At 38.5% G+C, this 23030-nt stretch overlaps 1 protein-coding gene across 1 annotated transcript in view; it reads right to left on the reverse strand.

Moving 5' to 3' along the window:
* LOC130257746 (transcription initiation factor TFIID subunit 4-like) overlaps positions 1-23030 on the reverse strand; it is a 144720-nt gene that overhangs the window by 35371 nt on the left and 86319 nt on the right. The window contains exon 14 of the mRNA XM_056500566.1: positions 10081-10203. Within this exon, the coding sequence (XP_056356541.1) occupies positions 10081-10203 (123 nt within the window). The remainder of the gene's footprint in view (positions 1-10080; positions 10204-23030) is intronic.

Raw genomic sequence — 23030 nt, forward strand, 5'->3', positions numbered from 1 at the left:
TAGGAGAAGTGATCTGTAACTTGTTGGAAAAACACCCTGTGAAACCAACTCCAGCATCCCATGAACTCATACTGGTTAAAAAGCTGTAATTTTATGCAAATCACTGTAACTTCATATAGGCAAAAAACCCAAGACTTTTCTCCAAAGACAGGAGGAGAAGGAGGGAAAAAACCTCCTTCTGACTTACACGGAGACACTCATGATAATTTTATCATCACAGTCCTTCTAGATGGTTAAAAATTCCTTAAGTTGTTGCTATTTTTTAACTTCTCTGCTTCTCTTTTTGACCACCTCTTGGATTGCCAGTACTGAAAAAAACACCCCAAACTCCACCAGCATAAGAAATCTTGCCAAGGTCAGGGAGCAGCAGTTCTGCCTGATGCCCTTCCCTCCCTATTGCACCTCCCCTGCAGGAACTGGCTGCCAGCCTGTAACTTGAAGGCAGGCAGTAACCAAGTAACTAATAAATAAGGAGTACACCACTAAAGTAAACAGTACCCCAGCTATAATTAGCCAGAACAGACAAGCTGCTGGTGGTAGATGTCTCTCTGAGTTCCCTCAGGCCCTCTCCAGCCCCCACAGAATCCCTTTAACCAGCATGCTCCTGTTTGACTCCAGGCAAAACAAAAACAAAAACCCCCTTTTTTCCTAGTCATTCACTAGAACAGAGTATGGAACAAAAGAAAGACCAAGATGAAGATCCCACTATTAGCTATTTTTACTGTGTTATTTCTTTGAAAGCAAAATACTGCCTGTAATATTCAAGACTCATCTTGAAACTTCATAAACCTGAATTTAGACAATACTTATTAGTCCCACACACTTCCATGGCCAAGCAGCACGAGACTTTCCAAAAACATGCAATATGACAATTTCTAGAAAGAAAACCCAGGCTTTACTAGAGAAGGAAATACAGAAAATAAAGTGTTTTCCTACACCAGAACCAGTCAGGGATGAGCAAAGCCGAGCTCATGCAGTGGGAAATGCAGGGAGATTGACAGGAACACAGTGCTTCAACAAAAGCTTATTGCAGGTAATTAATGTTCTACACGAGGCACATTACTGACTTCAAACAAACTCACCCCTCTGCCTACAGTTAAGATGTGCACATGTCCTTGCAGGTCTGGAGCTCCAACGCTCAGCTTCTCATGAATGTGGCCAAACAGGACCCGCTTTGCCATCACTCCTACAAGGGAAGGATGTGCAAAGCACACTGTTCCATTAGCTGGGAAGAGTTTTTAACAAAGCTGAAAAGCTTGTTTCAGCTCAAAATTTAAATATTTGAGCTCCACCTTTCAATTTTATCATTGGCAAATTTCAGCCAAATTCTGAAGGAGGAGTGTGCACAGTAGGAGACTGGTCAACACGTGTAAAAAAGGATGAAAACTTCTATCAAATTAAACAAGTATTTGCTCAAAATACTTTTACAATTTAGAACAAGAGACAGGGATTAAAATGCATTATGTTCCTTGAACAGCAAAGCTGGTCAAAATAAATTTGCCTGCACCACAAACTGCTGATATTCTGTCATTTCAGGATGACATCACTTATGAAACCTGTAATAAGGACCTGCCTTTAAATTTTGTGCACAGATATACATATGATATGCACATATTAAACACACAGAAAAACATTCTGACTTACAGTAAGAATCTGGAAGACTTGCACATGGTAAAAGGAAACCATGAAAGGCCTGTTTTCATTTCTCTTTCTTACACACTAAGTTCGTTTTCAATTGGACTACTGAAAATGAAGGGATAATTTTTTGAACATATAAGTTCTGAAAAAAATGTTTATCTGTTGGGCTTTTGTTTTGTTTTCCTTTTAAATCAAGAACTTATACTTTTTTTATCAACAGACCACATTCAGCTGTACATAAAGCACAGAGCTGATGCAGAGGGGGCATGGCCATTGCCATTCTTTATCACCCACATCAGCACTTGGGATGCAGCTTTGGGGGGAAGAAAATGTGAAGCCAGAGAGGGTTAATTAGTAAGGTTTACTTCTGAAAGGAATTTTACCAAGGCCATTGGTATGGAGACTGAGAAGAGAAGAAGAAGATAAGCAAAAAGAAAAGTTTTAGACAAAGAAGAAAAAGATTATTCCACAAAATTTACCTAGCACTGAATGGGATCGAAGCAGAAGGAAATGAATCTATTTGATGATTCATCTGACTGCTCTAGGGAAGAACTACTTCAATGGGAAACATTGCCACCTTAAGATACAGGTATGAATCTTCCCATGTACAAGTTGAAAAGTTACACCTTGAAAATTTTCTGGTCAGGTTTTAAAAATTATTTTCACTGACATCTAAAATTGTCACAGCACCTTGAGCTTTACCTTCTGAAGTTAATGGACAAACCCCCTGCTAGACCCTTCCATGTTTTCTCTTAGTCTTACCAGTTTTACTTAGCCAGAAAAAGGAAAAAAATCTGTAATTATAAGCATCAGAAAAACAGAGACTGCAAAATAGATTCTATCCTTCTGAAAGTGTAGTGAAAAATTTTAGTGTCTGAAAATCAGGAAGGCAGAGAGGAGACAACTGAAAATACAGAAAAACTCAACCCAAAACCAGCTCCCAAAAAACCCCCAAATGCAAAGTCACACACCCTCTGTCCCCACACATCCTCAAGGTAGTTGCCTGTTGCAAGAAAAACACAACCTTCTCAAGAATAGCAGTAGAGCTCCACAGGGATTGACAAATAATGGATGAACTCTTAGCTACTCAGACATCTTTGTGCCAAGTTCTCATTTTCCACACTAATAAGCTGCACACACTGGATTTACAAAGTATCCATGAACAAAGCAATTGTATTTATTATTACCATATTGATAAAATTTTCTTTTAAAAAATGTACTATTTTTTTTTAACCAAGGAGGAGGATTTCTCTTTCTATTAAGAAAAAATAAAAAAAGAACAAAATACTATTTGAGTAAAAATGCAGTAGAAACTTTTGAGAAGCAGAGAAAAAATGTTCTCATGGTCTCCTCCTGCATGCTACATCAACATCATGCAGTCAGGTGGGACCAACTTCCATCTCCAAATGAAGTAAAAATCAAATTTGTCTTGGCCAATAAGGAAAAATTATTAATATCATTGAACCTCTGTCGGATTATTTTGTATTCCATAGATCAAAGGAATACACACAGCATGCAAACCTGTTCTACTAGTAAAAAAAGAATGTTTTTCCTGGCACAGAGCCCACTTGCTATTTTCTTGCATTGCTGCCTGGCTTTTTCCTTCTGTGAACTGAGATCCATGCAAAAATGTTCTACTGTCTCCTGACTCAGTGGCTGTATTCCTGCACAGATTTTATATTTCCACACATTCACTCCCAGTTACAATTAGTAATCATCAATGTAAACATCACATTGTCCATCATCTTCAATGTCTTCCTAGTTTTACTGCTAAGTCTGCAAGAAGCATTAGTCATGTTTCTAAGTTTTATTTCACAAAATAAAACCAGAATTCTAAAAAAAACCCCAGTTTGTGTTCATCATGGGCTAAAACACAGTTGGAATTAAATGTTTAAAAATGAAAGCTCCTCATTGGGACAATTGGTTTTTAAATTGAAATCTCATTCATTTAAGAATAAGGAAAAAAAGGTGCAATTGCTAATTAGGATAACATCTATAGAGGGTTTCAAAATACTGCTTTTGAAATAGATTATCAACATGTTTATGTTGATTTTGATTTATTTGAATTTATTTGATTTTGAAAACAGGAAGTTAAACAAAACAGACATAAAAGAGAAGTTGAAGCCAAACTCAAGATTTTCAAAGATTTATAAAGTAGTATATATGTAATTCCATTAAAAAAAATGTAAGGATAGACACCTTTCTTTCATCTCCTTGAAAATTTAAACCCATAAATTTAAGTGATAGTTTTGTGATACCTCAAATGAAATCATAACTGTCAGCAGCAATGACATCCTACACCAAAACAGGTCTGAGAGAACACTGCATTTTATCATATCAGTAAGACTTGGAGCAAAGAGTGCTTGAAAAGGTAATGACACAACAAATCATAAAAATCCCTCCTGTTCTGCTCTTACACTACAGGCTTAAAAAGCACAAAAAGCAAACTTTAACTTCTTGATCCATAAATGCTTACAAAAGGTGTTTTGCTCCATTGTATCCTATAACTCAAGCTTAACCAGTGTAAAGGGGCTTTAGACTCCAGTGCTTTCTAAACACATCTTCACCACCTTAAACAAAAAGTAATTTATCAAGAGTTACAGTAGGAAGACCAAGCTGAGACTTGAGTTGTTCCAAGGATCTTGGGAAGTGGATGCCATAAAATAAACTTCAGTTCCAGAAAGGTGAGAGAACAGCCTGAAGATTTGCTCAGAGAATGGTAATGCTGGTTATTGGTGTTTTTCCCCAAAATAAAAGACTATTCCTTGGTTCTAGTTATTTGGGGTCTGCCAAGAGCAGCTATGCCTCATATATTGGCTGATTCATGACCTTCTAAAAGTGGGTGATATTCACTGAGTAGAAACTCAGGACAGAAGCCAAGGCACAGCCCTCCAGTAACAGAGACTTCTGCAGGACACACTACACATCTCTTATAGTTTAAAAGGGCAAGAAAGGAAGGAAACAAGGTCAGGTTTTCAAGAGACAGCTCATATCCAGCCCATTCCAAAGGGAAAATTACCTAGTATCCTGATTTCTTCTTTATATTGCTAAGATACTGACAATGGATTTGAGGAAGAATTGCAGGTGTTGCTGAAATGTCCATGGATAATCCAAGCATGAAGTGAGAATGTCAGCTGAAATGGTGAAATGAATCACATAACCAAAAAGAGACTGCAGTCAAAAGTATTTTTTTCCAACTCCAGCACATACCCAAGTGCTTCCCACATAATCCTGAATCCATCCCTACATTTCCACTTAGAAATCAGGAGTTACTAAAAGTATGAAGACCTAATAGACACTAATATTAAGTAACCTCTCTATGTCTGCTTCTGGTAGAACACAGATTTCCAAGTCTTAAACTAGAATCTTAATCATGTTTTGTACAAAACCTAAACATGAAAGCAGCTTTAAAATACTTAAATTATACCATCTGAAAGATTAATTTAATTAAAAAATGTGGTGCCTCGTACCCAAAATACATCTCACAATCACATCAGTAATTAGCTTTTCTCTACACAAAACATCTCTGTTTTAACTGTTAGTTTTGGGACTTTCCATGGCTGCAAGAACATTATCTTTCTTGACTAATATAATGGCTGGAATATACTGGATGAGAAAACACACAGAGTATCAGATCTCCCTCGAGCACTGGCCCAACATATGGTCCTGCACATTTTGAAAGATGGTGTTTGGGATAGTTTGCTGAATATTCTAAAGATGACTGCTCTTCTGCTATGTGAGGAAGAGGGCTTTTTCTTATCCCTAAAATGACTGTCTTCAATAAGTGGTGATTCACTGAACTAGCCCTGAAGCTGCCTTTGGAAGCTCAGTATTCAAAAACCATCTGTGCCAGCAAGTACCAGGAGAGGGCTTTCACTTGATATTTAAACAAATTATACCCTCAGATATTTCAAACATATACTCTGTATTTATGTATTTTGGGATACTAGCCATAGATCTTGATGAAAAGCCTAATTATTTAATTATTACTATTAAATAGAGAAAAAATACTTGTATTTAACCTCCACACTTTAATTCCATAATAAGAAATGAAGGACTTGAAAATATGCAAATTCTGCATTCATGCCACCTTAGCAGTATTCAAATATTTAGCTTGTAAAGCTACCTGACCTAGTCTTGCAATGGCTAATCCTATTTCTAAAGCCTTAACTCTTAGATTTATATGAAAATATCTATTTCATAAACAAACCAAAATTTTAATTCTAACTATTAAAAGACTTATCATTCAAGAAAAAATAAAAAAGCAAACATTGAAAATGTGAACTGAACAGATTCAAAATCAATCAAAAAGTAACTAAGGTGAATAAAAGCAACCCCAACCTTACATTTAATCTGACATCAGAGGTGCTCAGGGATGCTAACTGAAGAACTTCAGTGCTTGCTGTCCTGAATGTTGTGACCTGTTTGTGTCACCCACTGCTGAGTGCCACAGGACAGATCAGACCCTGCTGCTAAACACATCATGTGAGCCAGGATCCTTAAACACCAACCTTGATAATCACGTGCTAAATTCCAAAAAGCTGTGACTTTAGAAGATATTTTCCAATAATTTTTGTCTAGTATTACTAAAGAAATGGAAAACCCCTAAAAAATTCTGCAAATGCAGTATTTCAACTCTGCCAGGCAGAGAAGCTGAATCCTTCCAAAGCTATCTCATTTCTCTTTACCTCTCCTCCTTCATTTTGATCTAAACCACATTATAATAACAAGCAGGCTGAATTACTGATGAGCTGCTGGCTGCTACAGAGGCAGCTGTGTTTCTAGCAGATCATCTAAAACATGAGCAGACACCAAAGGTACTAAAAAGGAAGTGAATGAAGTGCAGGTGATCTCACATTTGCTGTCTCTGTCTGGTTGTAAGTTCCTTTTCCAGTGTTCACTGGGCTCTAGGCCAAACTACTTCAACAAGCAAAGCAGGAACTGTTCACTTTTTATTGTTGTTATATCAGATTCTTCCTATTTATCAAATGGAGATGGGTACAAGAGCCAAGCACAGGGAAGGGGCAGGAATGCAGGGATTGGGATGGGGGTGACAGTGACATTAGCCCAGGCTACTCCATATTCGTGGTCAATAGCAGTGTTATTTGGAAACACTGACCCCCTGCTCATCCACTGCTCTACAAAATATTTTCCCCATGTTTTAGAAAGGCATTTTTGATATGGTTGCACATAGAAGCAAATTTAAAAAAAATATATATATATATGTAATAATAACCTCACTCCAAAACTGCTGATTTTCCATGTGCCCAGGTAAAAGTAGGAAAAAAAAAATTAGCTGTACTAGTTCAGGAAAGACAATTGATGGGCCTGATCTTGATAATTTATAACAATCCTGCCCAACCAAAAAAAATAAGGAGTCTATTTAGCTATGGCTTGAAAACAAGCAAAGAAGTCCAAATGAGCTCTGGCAATGTGATGGGAGACAGAGAAGTTTAAAGAAAATACTCTCAAACAAAATGCTGGCAGAAAAAACTTACTACTTACAGTTATTAACACAAGATTTTTCTTATTTCCAAGAGCTATTTCTCTCTATGTAACAAACAGTACTTAAATACAGAAATACTGATCTTTTCCATCAACTTCTTAAGTAGAATATCCATCACTACTCCTAAATCAACCTCCTGCTCAGATGAAAAGGGTATTACTAAAAAGATCCAATTAAAAAAAAATATTAGTATTTCTGTTAAACCAAGAAGCTGGACTGAAATCCAGCATTGCTCACTGAAAAATGGCCAATGCAACTAAATGCAGTGTCAAACTAGAGTTAGTTGAGAAAAGGGAAAAGAACAGGAACATGCCAGGCTGGGATGATTTGTGAATGACATCTCTTTGGATCAGTAAATATGCAGGGTCCCAGCTGCAACAAAAGCAGACACAGGTCAGTAAAGGGTAGTGAGGAGACAAAAACTGGGTATTTTGACCAAAAAAAAGGGGCAGGCCAGAAAAGCTCTGGCCAAGCCAGACCTTGCAAGCAGAGATTATCAGCAGCAAGGGCTTTAAGCAGCTTAGAAATTGCTGAGAGAAATCAGTGCCATAGTGGAGGTCAGATATCTGAAGGTGGAATTGGGCTAAGGGGGTGTTGGTATCATAGAACAAAGAATCATAATGATGTTTATAATCCCTAGAACCCAAAGAAGAGATATCAGTCTTGGACAAATAAGACAAAATTCCAGTACCTTTTTACAGTGAAATATTTTGGAGGAGTTGAGTTTATTTCTGCATAGCAGCCCTAATAATCTCAGAAAACCAGAAAGGGGGTTTCTAGGAGCCAAGGCTGGGAGACAGCTTCTGCAGTACTTTAGATCCTATTCCTACAAAAGACATTGGATAATGCAGATACAGTTTCCAAGACCTTGAAATCAGCTTCCAGCCAGCCATCTACATGAGCTGGCCAGGATGGTTAGAAGCTAGGAGAAGAGGGATGGAGCAATTCCATCTGAACTGGCACACAATTCATGGCTCCAGGAAATCCATGGATCGGCAGAAACTTCAAGGACAGTTTGCCAATTGAACAATACAGCTGTTCAGCAAAATTTGGGCTAGGAGAGCAGTAAAAGGAAGCAAAAATATCCAGAAGCCTTTGGAATTTGCCCCAGACCTTTATTTTCCCTTGAAGCACTGTAGCAAGACAAAAAGAAGGTTCTAGAAAGAGAAGCTGTTCATCATAATCCATTCAAATATAGAGCTCTGATTAAAATGCTTCACTCACTGAAGGTGATCATGATTTTGTTCATCAAATTATTAATACTTACAAAATAATTTTTTTTAAAGGGACAATAGACAAAATTAAATTCTGTTCCTTAGGAGAAAATTTTCCTTTGGTGAAGTGTTAAAACCTGAAGGGATCCATGTATTATTAGAGTGCTCCAATTATTGTTATATGAGGGAAAACCAAAGTTATGACCACCCAGCTGAGCTTCTAATGAAAGCTTCTTTGGCCTGTTGTGGTGAGATTTGTTACAGGTGCATGTGGAGGAGAACAGAATTCTTTACTGAATGTAAGATAAAGGAGGGAGACTGAAAGGAAGGGAGTAACAGGACAACACAAAACCTGGGAAACTCCCTCAGTCTGAAACAAATTTTATCAGCAACAGAAGCACCTCCTACGTATCTGAAGTCCTAAGTCAATTTTAGAGTATAAACAAGATCCATTTCTGTTCCTAGCTCAGCTAATTCCCTAGCACTAATCTTAGCACACAAAAAGAGAGAGAAGTCGATAAAAGCTATCCAAAATGGGAAACAAAAAGGCCTTTGGAAATGCCTGGCATTTAGACAGTCAAATGTCTGAGCCAAAACTGTTAGTTCAGTTATTCAAAACAAAATGTTTGCATTTTCCTCAGAACAGGCATGTAATGGGGAGAATTCCTCTGACTCCAGAGCGTGGGCAGACTCAGCAGAAGGAAAAGCAGCCCAAGTGTATCTGCACTAAACACAGTGCTCCTCCAGAGCCACCCACAGCAGTGCAACCTCATCACCCTGCTTCTCCACCTTGCTCAATACAGATCAGCCTTTTGACAGTTTTGCATTTATTGTGCAGTACAGCTACCTCTCCACTTAAAATAACAGCAGAATCACGCTAATGAATCTGATCCTATTTCTAGAGCACAGCATTCTTATGGAAATTACAATTTAACATGATTATAAACTCATCTTTGCAGTGGTGGGAGACACCTTGACATTCTGAAGAATTTGGACACATTTATCATAAACTCATGCTGGCATTACTACAAGCTTTTGGGAAGCCCCAAAATTTTGGCGGCGCACAGGACAACCCAAAACAGTGAGACCAAAAAAAAAAATTCTCATTTTTTTGGGGTGGTTTTATAGAATTTAATGGGAATTTTTTGGGATTTTTGGGGTGGTTTTACAGAATTTAATGGAATTTATTTTTTTTTTATTTTTGGGGTAGTTTTATGGAATTTAATTGGGATTTTTTTTTAGATTTTTGGGATTTTCGGGATACAAGGATTTTTGGGGATCCCCAAAATTTTGGGAGTGCTCAGGACAACCCAAAACCGTGAATTCAAAACCATGAAACAAACACACAAGAAAAAAAAAAAAAATTCATTTCCATATATAGTAACACCACACCACTCGATTTTCCAGATACTTCATTCCCTACTCTTTTTGGGTTTTTTCACTTTATGCAGAGGAGAAAACAAGACATAAAGGCAGTGAACAGTTTAACTCCTATACTTTGCATTGAACTATTTAAAAACTATTCTTCATTATCTGCTGAAAGTTCACACTTGAAAACACAACTGAAAGGGGATGCTGTGTTAACTGCAGTGAGACAAGCTGCAGTCCCGGTGCTGCTGTGCATTTGTAAAGGACACACCTCCCAGGCAGCAGCAGCAGCTCCAGCTGCTCCTGCCAGGCTCTCCAGGATGATTTCCCCCCCTGCCTCTGGAGCACACTTACCTCTCCTCCTATGCTGAGCAGCCCGGGCGCGTCCAGCCTCCGTTTCTTGCGGGGACCGATGGCTGCCAGTGCTGTCAGGTTGGCATCCCTCTGCCTCATCTGGGCAAGCTCCTGCTGCTGCATCTGTCACACAGGGAAACAACTCTCTTTAGTTTGGATCTGCTGTCATAGCAAAAAGTTATCTTCAGACCTGCAAGTGTGAGGTAGAAGTCGCACATGAGCAATCCCTGGGAGCACTGTTCTATTTCAGCAGCCTGGCCATAGAGGAATAATGAAGATACTGAAGTTCTCATGACTTTTCACAGGATTTCTGCTTCCAAAAACACCATCCTTTTCACTAAAAATTGCCTTAGCAAGTACTATATACTAACTACACTTCTTCAGTTTGACTCATATGAAGAATGTAAATACCAATTCAATTCTTTAAAAAAAGCTCATTTTTAATCTTATATTTATTTTTAATATTTCAAACACACTTGATGATTTCTTTAAAAAAATATAAATTAATAAAATATCTCTATCTAAATGCTAGCCAAAGGTAATGCTGACACAAAACCTTTACAAACTGGATTTACAAGTGCTTTCTGGGCATAGGCTTTAGGTAAGAATATATTTGACTAGTTGGAAGCAACTGCTAGCTGAATTATGTAACAACATAGCACACCACAGAAAATAGGGGAAAAGGCTCTGGCCAGCAGAGAGAAAAGATTGCATATTCACTACAAACTGTATAATTCTTTCAGAGTGTTAATGGTAAGTGTCAAATTTCCAGGAACACTAATATTTTAATAAATATTATGATCAATACCACAGAAAAATAATTGATAGGTGACACAGTATATTATTTTAATTAGATAAAAGCATTCATAGCTCTTAGCAATAATTCTTATTAATCTCGAAATTTTGGGTTTGCAAAATCTATCAATAAACTGAGAGGAAGTGTTTGCTTTCTAATCCCACTAATGTCACTCTTGCTCCCACTTAGCAGCAGCACACAGAACAACACCTCGAGAAATTCAGTGGTGGTAATAAAATCATTGTATGACACAGGCACAATTCTTCATTAAAATGAAACTAAACTGACAAGCAGAGATAGAAGTGTCTCAGTCATCCCCTACACATGATCTGCACATACATACAAGCAGGGCCTGAATTATCTCAACCAATGTTAAAAGGAAAGGAGGTTGAAGCAATAAAGTGCCAGTGTGGAGTCTCTTTTCTCCACGTACCTCTGCCCAGAAAAAGCAGATCCAGCTCGTGCCTCATCTTTAGTGCAGCTCCCAGATGAGTTCATTTAGCACTCAGAACACTTGTGCCTGGGCAGCTTTGGTCACAGGCTCACCAGGGAGTGCTCCAAGCTCCAGCTGATGGTGCCAGAGCCCAGCTCAAGCCAGGGGAGGGGGGCAGGGGGCCCGGAGAGCCCCTGGAGGGCAGCACCAAGGAGCTGGAGCCAGCCCAGAGCTGGACACAGCACTCGAGGTGTGGCCTCAGCAGTGCCCAGCACAGAGGGGCAGCACTGCCCTGCTCCTGCTGATCCAGCCCAGTGCCACTGGCCTCTTGCCCACCTGGGCACACCTGGGCTCAGGCTCATGCTGTCAACCACCACCAGCACCTTTCCCATCTCTGTCCATGATGCAGACACTGGGACCAAGAGCAGCCTCAGCAGCTTCCACCAAGCTGGAACTGGGATTGTTCAGCCTGGAGAACCCCACTGTGACTTTCCAGTGCCTAAAGGGAGCTGACAAGAAAGAGAGGGAATTTGGACAAGGACTTGGTGTGAAAGGACATGAGGAAATGGCTTCAAACTGACAGAGTGTGGATTTGGATTAGATTGAGAAAAAAATCCTTCCCTGGGAGGGTGCTGAGCTCCTGGCACAGGCTGCCCAGAGAAGCTGTGGCTGCCCACCCCTGGGAGTGTCCAAGAGTGGACAGGACACAAGAAGGTGTCCCTGCTCATGGCAAGGGGTGAACAAGATTGCCTCTAATACTCCTTCCAAACCAAACCATTCTATATTTTCACATTCTTCAGAAAATTGAATTCAGTCATTTAGAGTTTGAAACCCCATTCCCCCCACTTTTATGCTACATGTTTTGCAAGCACAGTTGTTACAATAACTTCAGTATAACATTATCTAAAAATACCTATCTCATCTACAGGGTAAAAGAATTCCCTAAATACAAAAAAGGAATGTAGAAAAATATCTAAATAATAGTGCAAAGGTCTATACATACTTCTCTTTGCCAACTCATATTAGGTTTTTAGCTCAAATATCTTTGGCTCTGTTCCAGATTAAATGCCAGTTAGACAGAGCTGCCCGCTTACCCTTTCAAGGTAGATAGCAGCAGTGGTGAGCTCTAATCATTTACAAAGGTCATGATCGGAAGCTAGCCCGTGAGCAGTCATTTAAAATTCGATTGATCCCTATTTGTAGTCAGGGAAAGAAAATGGACATTTCAGCTGTATTGTAATTATGAGGCTTCAAGGCAACTGTAAATAGATGTGCAAATCCAGATACTGGCAAATACCTTAGAGAAGAAATTATTACTATAGTATAACATATATCCAGGAAAGGTTGAAGATAAAACTGCATATAAAAAAAGATCAATCATCTTTTTGCTAATTTGCCTTGCTTGCCAGCCTACAAGGGTTATCACAATTATCAGAAGTCTGATGAATATTTAAGCAAGGGCCAACTGGCTCAGAGTGATCTCAGACGAAGTTGTCAAGCTTTGCAGAATAAGAAATTTTGCACTGGAGTAAGTATTCGTTTCCTGGGAGGTGCAGATCAGAAACACAGTCTGATAGATAACTGGTATCATGCAAAGGTTATATGAATATTGTATCAGTATCCTATCCAAAGTCACCATTTGCAAACCCACAGGAAGCTAATACTTACTTGGCTCTCTCTGCTAGCTGTACTACACCACACCCTGGCTATTTCCACATGGAATATCAGCACACAGAGCCTCTTGTTGGGTTTTTTTGCACATATAAATTGTATAGCAAAACATTCCATTTCTCTAAATTTCCCATAATGGAATAAATCTTGCCCTTACTGTGAAACCTGAAAACTGGTGCTGTTTTACCAAGAAAATATGGAACAACTTCAAGAGTCTGCAGAAAGGTTTGCACTCATCTATTCCTTAGGTTCTTTGTCTTTTCTTTTTTAGTCAGTGACAAAAACTAAAGATAGTTCTTGATATCATGTACCAATTTTGATAAATGCACAAGATTTTCCACCAGCTGTAATGCATCACCTGACAGAACACCTGGCTCAAGAGACAGAGCCAAAGGAGCTGGGCTCTGTTCTACCCACACTGGGTAAATACTGGTAGGACTTGGTTCTTCACCTCCCTGTGTCTCACCCCACATCACCCAGCTTGTCTGCTATAGGCTCTCCAGACAAGGATCCTCCTCCACTATGTGCCTCACTTATCATCAAGCCCCAGAGGGCTGAATAGACATTACTTTAATACAAATAAGCAATATGCTGCCAGGTATAAAAGATCTAGACAAAATCACAATACACTTTCTGATGCTGGTTTAACAGCACACACTGTGGTAAACTACAGCAGGAAAGAATAACCTTATGTAACCTTCATGAATGCTGATCAAAAAATTTCTAATACATCAAACACATCATCAGTCAGATCACAGTATCCTGATGTTTTATAACATAGTGGCTGAAGTGCTGAAAATACTTGACAAATTCTGCAATGCACATATTCTCAACAATCTTTTGTAAATTATCACTGGTGGTTTTTTAGGCTTTCTTTAAAGCTCATCTAAAAGAAGAGAACCATAAAATTACATTTTAAAATAATCAGAAGAGTTATGATCCTGATACTGGTCCCCAACAGAGGCCCTCATCCTGCAGAGGTCAGTGTACTCCAGCTGACAGGAGAGCATCTCTGCACACTATTAACCATGAATCTGCTTACAAGAAAACATCTCTGCAGCTTATGGATACTTACTGGCAAGACATTTGACAAGACTTTATTTAACATCCCAGACCATTTAACACCCCACCATTGTTGGCTTCTTCATACCCCTATGCCAACTTTACCTTTTTCCCAAGTCACATACTTCTGGTTTTTCATAGCCTACATCAGATTACCTGCACCAGTCTCTTTCCTACCCATTTTCATGAAAAATATTATCCCCAATTGTAATCTCTGTTTCAAATATTTATTTTTTTTTAAAGTGGTATCTTGGCTTTGGTTCAAAAGAGGGGACACTGCACCTTGTCCACCAAACACACACACTCTTCTCCCCAGTGCACTCTGGAATCACATTCTCTGTGTCAGGTGGAAATGACTGCAACCAGTTCTGTTTACCTGGTTCCACAGTAATCACCCTTTGAATTCTCAGCACTAAGAATAATATGAATTAAATGTCACCATCTTCAGTGTTCTGAAATTACTCTTAGAAGTACCTGTAAAACTAAAGCTACTTAAGCTTCTTACTTTACATGATGAATTATATTTTAAAGTTAACAAAGCAGCCTGTTATTACAATACAGTTGATCTTCTAACTCAGCCAGTTACTAATTTCTGGATATTTAAATAAATGAAGCACCTGTTACTATCTGTACATCCTGAAAAATAATCTCCTGTAACTTAAAATGATTTACCAGAAATGAATCTAACTCACTACATCAACCAACAAGATGCAATCATTTGATAGCTGCATTCATTCACACACATTTTCATATTGGGCTGCTGATGCAAAATCTTTCTTTAACTTGCCTTTATCACAAATAATATGGATATACTTATCAATAGCATATTAAATTTCTGCCCTCTGGGAAGAAAGCAATGCTTCAATTCAGAACCACATTCATTAATAACAATTAAGTTTTTTGAAAGTAAAAATATTTAGCTAAAACACAGACAAATATTCCAATATATTATACATGAAAAATGCTTACAAATTAGTTATCATTCCTTGCTCCTTATCAAATCCAAATGCATTTTTAGCATGCCATTTACTTACTGGGAGGTCTCTCATTTGATGAAAAGTACACCATAAGAACAAAGCATTATTTTGAACAATTAAATTTTCTTGTGATGGTGGCACAGCATTAAAACCACAGAAAGAACACTAATTCACCACTTTCCTGAAGTGCAGCTAACCCTAGAAGTTCTAAAATTTTAGTTTGTTTTCTCTAGATCATTATTTGTTATGATACATTTAGGTATTTAAGAAAGAAGTGCCACAAGCCATATGCCACAAGGAAGACAGCCATATGTCTATGTGAAATATCAACATTAGATTTTAAAAGCTAGGTTTAGTAATTTCTAAAAACCAAGAATGCACTTATTTGTCAGGCAAAACCCAGGCAAACAGAAGTGAGCTTTGTCTAAAACAGAGATGCAGATAAAATATGGGTATGAGCTGTAGCTGCTAAGGACTAAGAGAAATTTCCTTCCATATGTCAGAAAGTAAGAGGATGGCTGGAACTTTTAAAAATTCTAGTCTACATATAAATACCTTCAGAAATTAAAGGGAGAAGAGGGAGTGGGATCACATGACAGAGAGAAAGGTCAAGAAGGTGTTTCTGTGCCTACAGGCAAAATTCAGGGATGTTTTTGGCCTAGAAGGAAAATAACCCAGTGACAGAGACACAGAGATGACTGTGAAGATAAAGAAGAAGAAAGAGCTTAAGGAAGTAGTCATGTATGTTTAAACACTGCCAATACAGGATTTGAAAAAGGAATAGAAGCCAAGTTGTAAAAGTAAGTTTCTGTAGCCACAGAGCCAGCTCAGCCCACCAGGATCTACATTTCATGTACTTAAAATTCCCAACTTAGTTCAGAAATACCACCTAAGAAGAAATGAGAGGAGGCTCCCAGCACCACAGAAACTATAAATATCAACAGCATTCATGGGTGAAGACAAGCAGCAGTGAACCCTGAGCAGGAAGCTGGCAGTGGAGAGTGCTAAATGGCAGAAATGTTTGATGAAAGCAAGATCATATAAACAATGATTTAAGCATTGATTTCTAGCCAATAGGCATCAATGGAAATCCCTCCTAATTCTGTTTGCAATGGATGGCTTAATTCCTGATAACAGGGTCATATGCTGAGGAAAACTTGTCTTAATTGATGGCTCTGTAACATGTATCTATCAGTCTCAGACAGTGATTACACCCCCTGGAAAAACATCCTTTCTGCTGAGGAGTGCCTGAAATGCAGAACCATTACACATGTCCTAAGATGCCCGTAACAGAAGGTGCAATTAAAAATGAAACTCATTAAAAATGCTGGCCAGAACCTCAAGAAGTCCAGGACAGTGATGAAGAAGGATGGGTGTCTCAGGGAATTTCAGGGAGCCTTGCAAAGAGCTGGTGTGTGCAGCAGGTGTGTGTGTGCTCTCCTCCAGCCCTGCTCTGCTGCTGCAATCTCTCAGGGTCAGCACACACTGCCTGCTAAGAACTGCTCCAAGGACTGAAGTGTACAACAGGCACTGCAGAAATGCCACACCAGAGAGGTTTCACCTGTGTAACAGCAGCTATACACCAAACCCATTCTGTGAGACTTCCAAACATTCACTGCTCTGACAAACTGCATCTCATTTTCTTCAGTACAAAGCTGGATGCTGCTCCTTCCCAAGTGTGCTCCCACTCCCAGCTTTTACTGGCTCCAGCTGTCCCCTGCAATGGCTGCATGTCTATCTGAACTAGACCAGGATTTTCCTTATCATGAAAGGTGTTTGTCTGTTGGGTTTTGGTGGTGGGAGTTTCTTCTTTTTTTCTTACTCACACACTTTTAACAGCAGTTGAAAATTATTGCATAGCATTTGGAAAAAAATCACCCTGGGCAAAGACCGAGCTGGGAATGTTTCAGCCTCAAGATGACTGTTTCTCAAAATAATGAGCATCTGAACACAGTTCTGGAATCTTAACTGGGGTACTTTGGACCAAGCATCCTTCCTACAACAGACATTTCTGTTTATTACATCTAATTTCATTATGTTTTACAAGTTTACTCAAATTTTCCATTTAAACGTGCCCTGTTACTTTCAAGACAATGTGTCAAACTCTGATACAGAAAATGCCAGGTGCATCCTGCCTTTCATTTTTATTTCTCCCTGAAATAAAAAGCCTTAATTGTATTTTTTCCCAGTCTTTTACATTATACCATTAAATGGGATTTTAAAAACAATTATCCTTAAATCTACAATTTTATCCCCTTACTACTCATACTGTATGAAGTTAGATATAGATGATATAGATTAGTCACAGGTTTAATTTTCTTGGAAATATCCTTAACAGCTGACTCACAATTTATAAAAAGTCAAAAGCATGAAGAACTTGAGATTTGATTTTAAACTCTTACAATTTTTTAACATACTGGGTCACAGATTTTCCAAATACAATGCACTATTATTTAATTATTTGTTAACTTAAACCCATTTATCTCTGCAACAGTCCAGCCATTTCTTAAGCTGCATATCCCTATCTAGAGTAACACAAGGTATAATAAATACTTAAGGAAGATACTCCTCAAACACCTCTGAAAGAGTTCTACAACAATGGATTTTGTTGGCTTTCCAGTAACTTCAATCATTACATTCCTTCACTCCTCAGAATCTGTTGTTGGAGCTGCAGTACAATTTCTCTGGTTTTGGTTATACTATTCCTCAAACCATTTATCTCCAGTAGCACCAGTTCCAGGCTCTCCTATGCTAAGCTGGATTCACATCTGTTTCAAACCTTTGTATTTGTTAGGTCCTATAATAGTGTGTGGCAGATTTGCCAAGCCAAATTTGAGCAAAGCCCATTTGAGCAAAGGGTTTCTGAGGCACAGCCAGCTGGGCAGGATCAACTGGAGCTGCCAACTTACTGGAGTGTCAGGAACTCACCTGCAGTGAGATCAGAAAAAAATCCTGAAAAAAATCCCTAAAATCTGTTATTTTATTATTATCAGTCTTTTATTTTGGAGCAAGGCAACTATGGACAATCACAAATGTTCTCAAGCTGCTGTTCAAAGGACACAGGAGTATGGCTGGAAGAACATGAGTCCAAGAGCTCAGTGGTTTTACTCAGGGGCTCCTCAGCTCAGGAGCACCCAATGGAACACCCTCACTGCCAGAGCCTGAAAAGAAAGATGAGATAAAGTATTTATTTCCCCAGGCCCTTTGTTCATCTAAGTGAGGGTTTACTATCCTCCCCAGATTTCTAGGATCTTCTCCTTTCCCCCTGAAGTAAGGCACTGTGCAAGGACTCAAACTGATGTTTGAATCAAGATCAGGGAATATAAAGCACAGTGAAAGCCTGTGTGGAAGTCAGTCATGTCTAGAGTCACAAACTGAAGTGATAAGAGCAGGAAACCTGTTGAGCTGTGGTTTTGGGACAGCTGACAAACACTGGCATACGGGAGGATACTCAACAAAGAGTTTGCTTTTTTAAAATCATGCACTGGAAAATATAAATGCAAGCAGTAACTCCCAAAGGCTGTGCTGCCCTCTGTAACACAGTGCTCAACACTGGACTAGAACATGAACCAGCCACTCTGCTTTTCACATGGTGAAGTATCCAATAAACCTTTCTGAAAATACCCTTTAAAGAATCATCCATTGTGTCTGAGCAATACAACATCTATTTGGATGGTGAGAACTCTCCATGGCCACTGAAATTTTGTCTTAGTTTTAGGGGAGCCTGGTCAGGAATTTTATCTGCACCAGGGGTTTCAAGCAGAGCACAGCTTTTTGCTACTTTTATTTCTGTCCATCTCTGGCACACACTGGAAATCTGAATTAATTAAAAACCAGTACACATGAACTGCACCAAGAAGATGGAGAAAGTTCTTGGCTGGTCTATCAATGAAGCCAGCTGAAGACAGAGGCACACAGGAAGATCTCATCTTCCTGGAAGTGAAGAGTGACAGTGATTTCATACCATAAAATCACACATCAGCCTAAACCATTTTCCCCATTTTTTTCCAAATTAGTATTTCTATTTTTTGGTAAAATTTATCTGGCTATACGCCATTAGCACAAACTTCAGAATAGCAGAAATTTTAAGTGCATTTAAAATAGCAGTTAATCAGAAATTCTAGTAAGAGGCTTTATTAACTAGATTATTCCAAAAGAAAATGCCCAGATTTTGATACCAGTCCTCTAGCATTCTTGTGGGAAATCTGCATCTTGAAATTGCCAGCCTCATTTGAGGAAATGAGGCAAATGTAGCAATCTACTAAAAATCATTTGGCTGTAATAAGTAATTTTAATCAAATAGTTAGGGAGAATGGCATTGGAGTTAATGTCTGAAGTGTCATAAACAGATGGGGAATGTGCAGTGTAGCGACTGGTTGTGCACTTTTAACACAACATCCTCTTCTGCAGCCTGGATTGTGGTTTGATCAAGCCTAAGTGACATGACAAAAACAAATTTAATTTATTCTGAAACTATATTCAACTAAAGAATACACAATACAGCAAGTATGCTACTCTGCTGGAAAGTGAGGTTTGAGGCACAGCAAAACACCAGGAACAAAAATAGCCACACGCCCACCACCTTCTTCCCCTTAAAAGTTGTGGGGGTAGTGCTGGGGGTTCACTTGGAAAATGGAAGTTCCACTGGGGATGCAAAACAAGCTTGAATTTAAATAATCTACATATTTTCTATTTTAGATTTAGCTATAGCAAAAGCACTACTGCTCATTTGTGCTGCAGATCAAGGGAACCACGCACCACAGTGTGGGGACAAAATATTTCAAGCAATTTCTCAGACACCGTGACAAGTAGTAAATTAGGGAATCTTGTAAGTACAATACAGTAGTCATCCCCTTCTATTGATCACATATAATTTACATCTTACAAAGATGTGAATTCTTGCATTCTCACTCCACAAGGAAAATCTCAATGATTTATTCATTTCAAATAAAAAATAGAAGGTAGATGAGAAGAATTACTTCACAGGCTGTAGCTTTCTCAGGGCACTAGTGCTAGGCTCTTCTTTCGCACTGCCCGAAGGGCCTTTGTGTGCAAGTCCCTCTAATTAACAAGGTGAATCATGCAGCAGTTCCCTAATTAGTGAACATGACAAGCCAATGGAAACAAGCAGACAGACCTGGCGTACAGATATGGTCAACAAAAGGCACAGCAACACACCATTAAAAAATGTCTATTTCATGTCAATAAAATAGCAAGAGAACGAGCCTAATACTTAATTTTCCTTTTCATGTTTTATGCTTATTCCTCATTTATTGCAGATATAAATAACGACATGATAAATCAAGGTTTCCAACTGCAAGTCACACCACCTCTCCAAAATCAAAGACTACTTATCCTACGTGAATAAGCATCTGCTCAAGGGGCATTATTTGTTTTCTCTCTTGTTTTTCTGCTTTAAAGAACTGCAGTTACACTAAGCTCAGGACTTTAAGAATCCCCTAATTAATTCTATTCAAAATTATTTTTTCTTGAAATCCTTTTTCACCAATAGACGAAAGGAGTGCAATAGTTGCACTATTATTGCAGTATAAAAAATGCCTACATTCCCAACATGCCATAATTTCTACCTTTTGTATGAGAATAAATAAATAAGTGAATAATCAAAGAATCAGATTTGCATTAGAAAGGAAATTAGATGATCTAAAATGCACATCCTTACCTTCCTCTTTCCAAGCAAAAATTTTTAATCCTGCACTCTTCCTTCTGCTTTTCCTAAAAACATTCATCCCATCTCCAAAACAATACAAGGGGGTTAATTAATTTTCAATTTACTGCATACTGAACCTTTGATTTAGATTTTTACAATCCTTCAACATATTACAAGTCTAAAATGTGTGTCACCACCAGCAGAATATAATTCTTCACAGAAAAACTCCACTATATTTTTTGCTCTCTATTCCTTGGTATATTATCTTAAGTAAGGAGAACTACAGCTTATACCCTCATTACAGGCTCCTCTTTCTCACAATCTTTGGGGGGAAAAATTCTGACTTTCCTCTTTGAATTGTAAGGGTAGAAGTGTTCTAAAACTGATGCTCAAAATACTAATGTCTAAAAAAACCCCATGTTTTTCTGACCAGCCCAGTTACAAAAATATGGGAATTAAAATACTGACCCCTAAAAAAAATTGTTCTACACGCCCATAAAGGCTGTTTTTTGGCTAGAAATTTGAAGGATATTTAATGATGTTCCATTACAGAACTGATCAGCTGTTTCAAAGCAGTTTTAAGTTCACAATAAACACTATCAGAGATCACAGGGAGAACACTGCAATCACTACTGTTTTCTGTGTTCATTTCCCCCTTCTTGTCTGTGTGCACTTCCCAACTAGTTTGTGATCCTACCCAGCAAAACCTTGCCTAGGACAGCTCCAAACCCAGGCTGGAAGTATCCTCCTCTAACATCAAGGCACAATGGATAATCTGCTAACAAGTGAACTCTGATGTGCCATATGCAGGCAGGAAGGATTCAGCAAACAACCTGTCACAAACACTTACTGTTGCACAGAGCAGCCAGCTCAGCAGAGCTCTCCCTGGGCTCTGCACAGCCTGCTCACACTCAGCCTCACCATCCAGCACCACACACAGCTGCAGCTGAATGGGAGCTACTGCAAGGCAAAACACAGCCCCTGCATTAAAACCCTTCATGTTCTTCTCTGCATCTCAAAGAACAAAATCCAGGTGAGGAGATGGGACACAGACACTAAACAGGCACACCCAGAAATCAATGCAAAATCACAGAATTTGATTGATTGCAATAGATTTTCAAATAAACTGCATACACAAACATAGGTTATTTTATATATGCAATTGCAAAAGTATTTTGTATTTAAGCAAAAATGCTAGGTGCAGCTGGTAACAATAAATCCTAATTGTCCACAGAAGTTGTTATGATATGAGATTGTATCTAATAGCAGAGGGATAAATTCTGTTTGTTTTGAATATTGCTACTGCTGTCAACACAGTTATTCCATAGTTACAGTGGTGTGGCAGAAGAATTCAACTATAACATATAAATGTAAGGGACACACATTTAAAAAGTGATAGGAGCAAAAATGAAATCAGATGTACACAGGGCAAAACCAAAAATATCCAACACAAAACAGTCAGATCATTCTCATACTAGGTACACAGCCTACCACATGGCCTCAGCATTCCCAAATGCTGGCATGCTGGCTAAGCAGACATTTCCTTACCCACTGGATTTAGGATGTTTGTTTTTCAAATTTCAGCACTTCCCAGAAATTATTTCTCCACATAGCTATATGGACAGACGAACATTTTTTAACTGAGGAATTATTTTTAAAGCCTCGGTTAAAATTACCTGAGGATATTTATGAAATGTACATTTATGATTTTTTTTCTTTTGTATAGCTGAGTGGATCACAGAAATCACCATATACTGCAATGTTAACAGAAGCATCCATTGACAAATGGAAGCAATATATGCATTTTAGATAGCAGAACAATGTAGAAGGTATTTAAATGTTATAGTAGCTCTCTATCCAAATCATCAAATAAATACAGAGCAGAACACTGTCACATATTACTGAAACCCAGCACCTTGTACTGAGCACCATGATTGCACACAAAACAATAGCTCAATAGTTAACCATATTTTATCTCTATGTAAATTACCAGATTAAACCTTAAAAAAACTGGGATAAAAAAATGGTCTCAGAAAACTTTGCCAGTCTCTCATGGCCTCAAGTTATCTTTCTCTTCTGCTAATATTCAGAGTATTGTTTGATTTCTGCACCCTAAATAAGGCACAAGTTTTCAATCTGAGACTTAATTACAGAAGCTCATAGGGTGAGCTAAAGGAGCTTCACATCCTTTAGGTGCTTCCATGCAACCTGAAGGTCTGCATCACTCTATCTTGCAGTCATCTAGATCACTAAAAAGGCAAAAACAGTAAAAAGATGCAAACAAGTTATTTCTTAGAGGGAGGTAAAAATCATCCCATACTTTTGTTTTCTGACACACACAAG

This window comes from Oenanthe melanoleuca, chromosome 11 (genome assembly GCF_029582105.1).
Source record: "Oenanthe melanoleuca isolate GR-GAL-2019-014 chromosome 11, OMel1.0, whole genome shotgun sequence".
NCBI lineage: Eukaryota > Metazoa > Chordata > Aves > Passeriformes > Muscicapidae > Oenanthe > Oenanthe melanoleuca.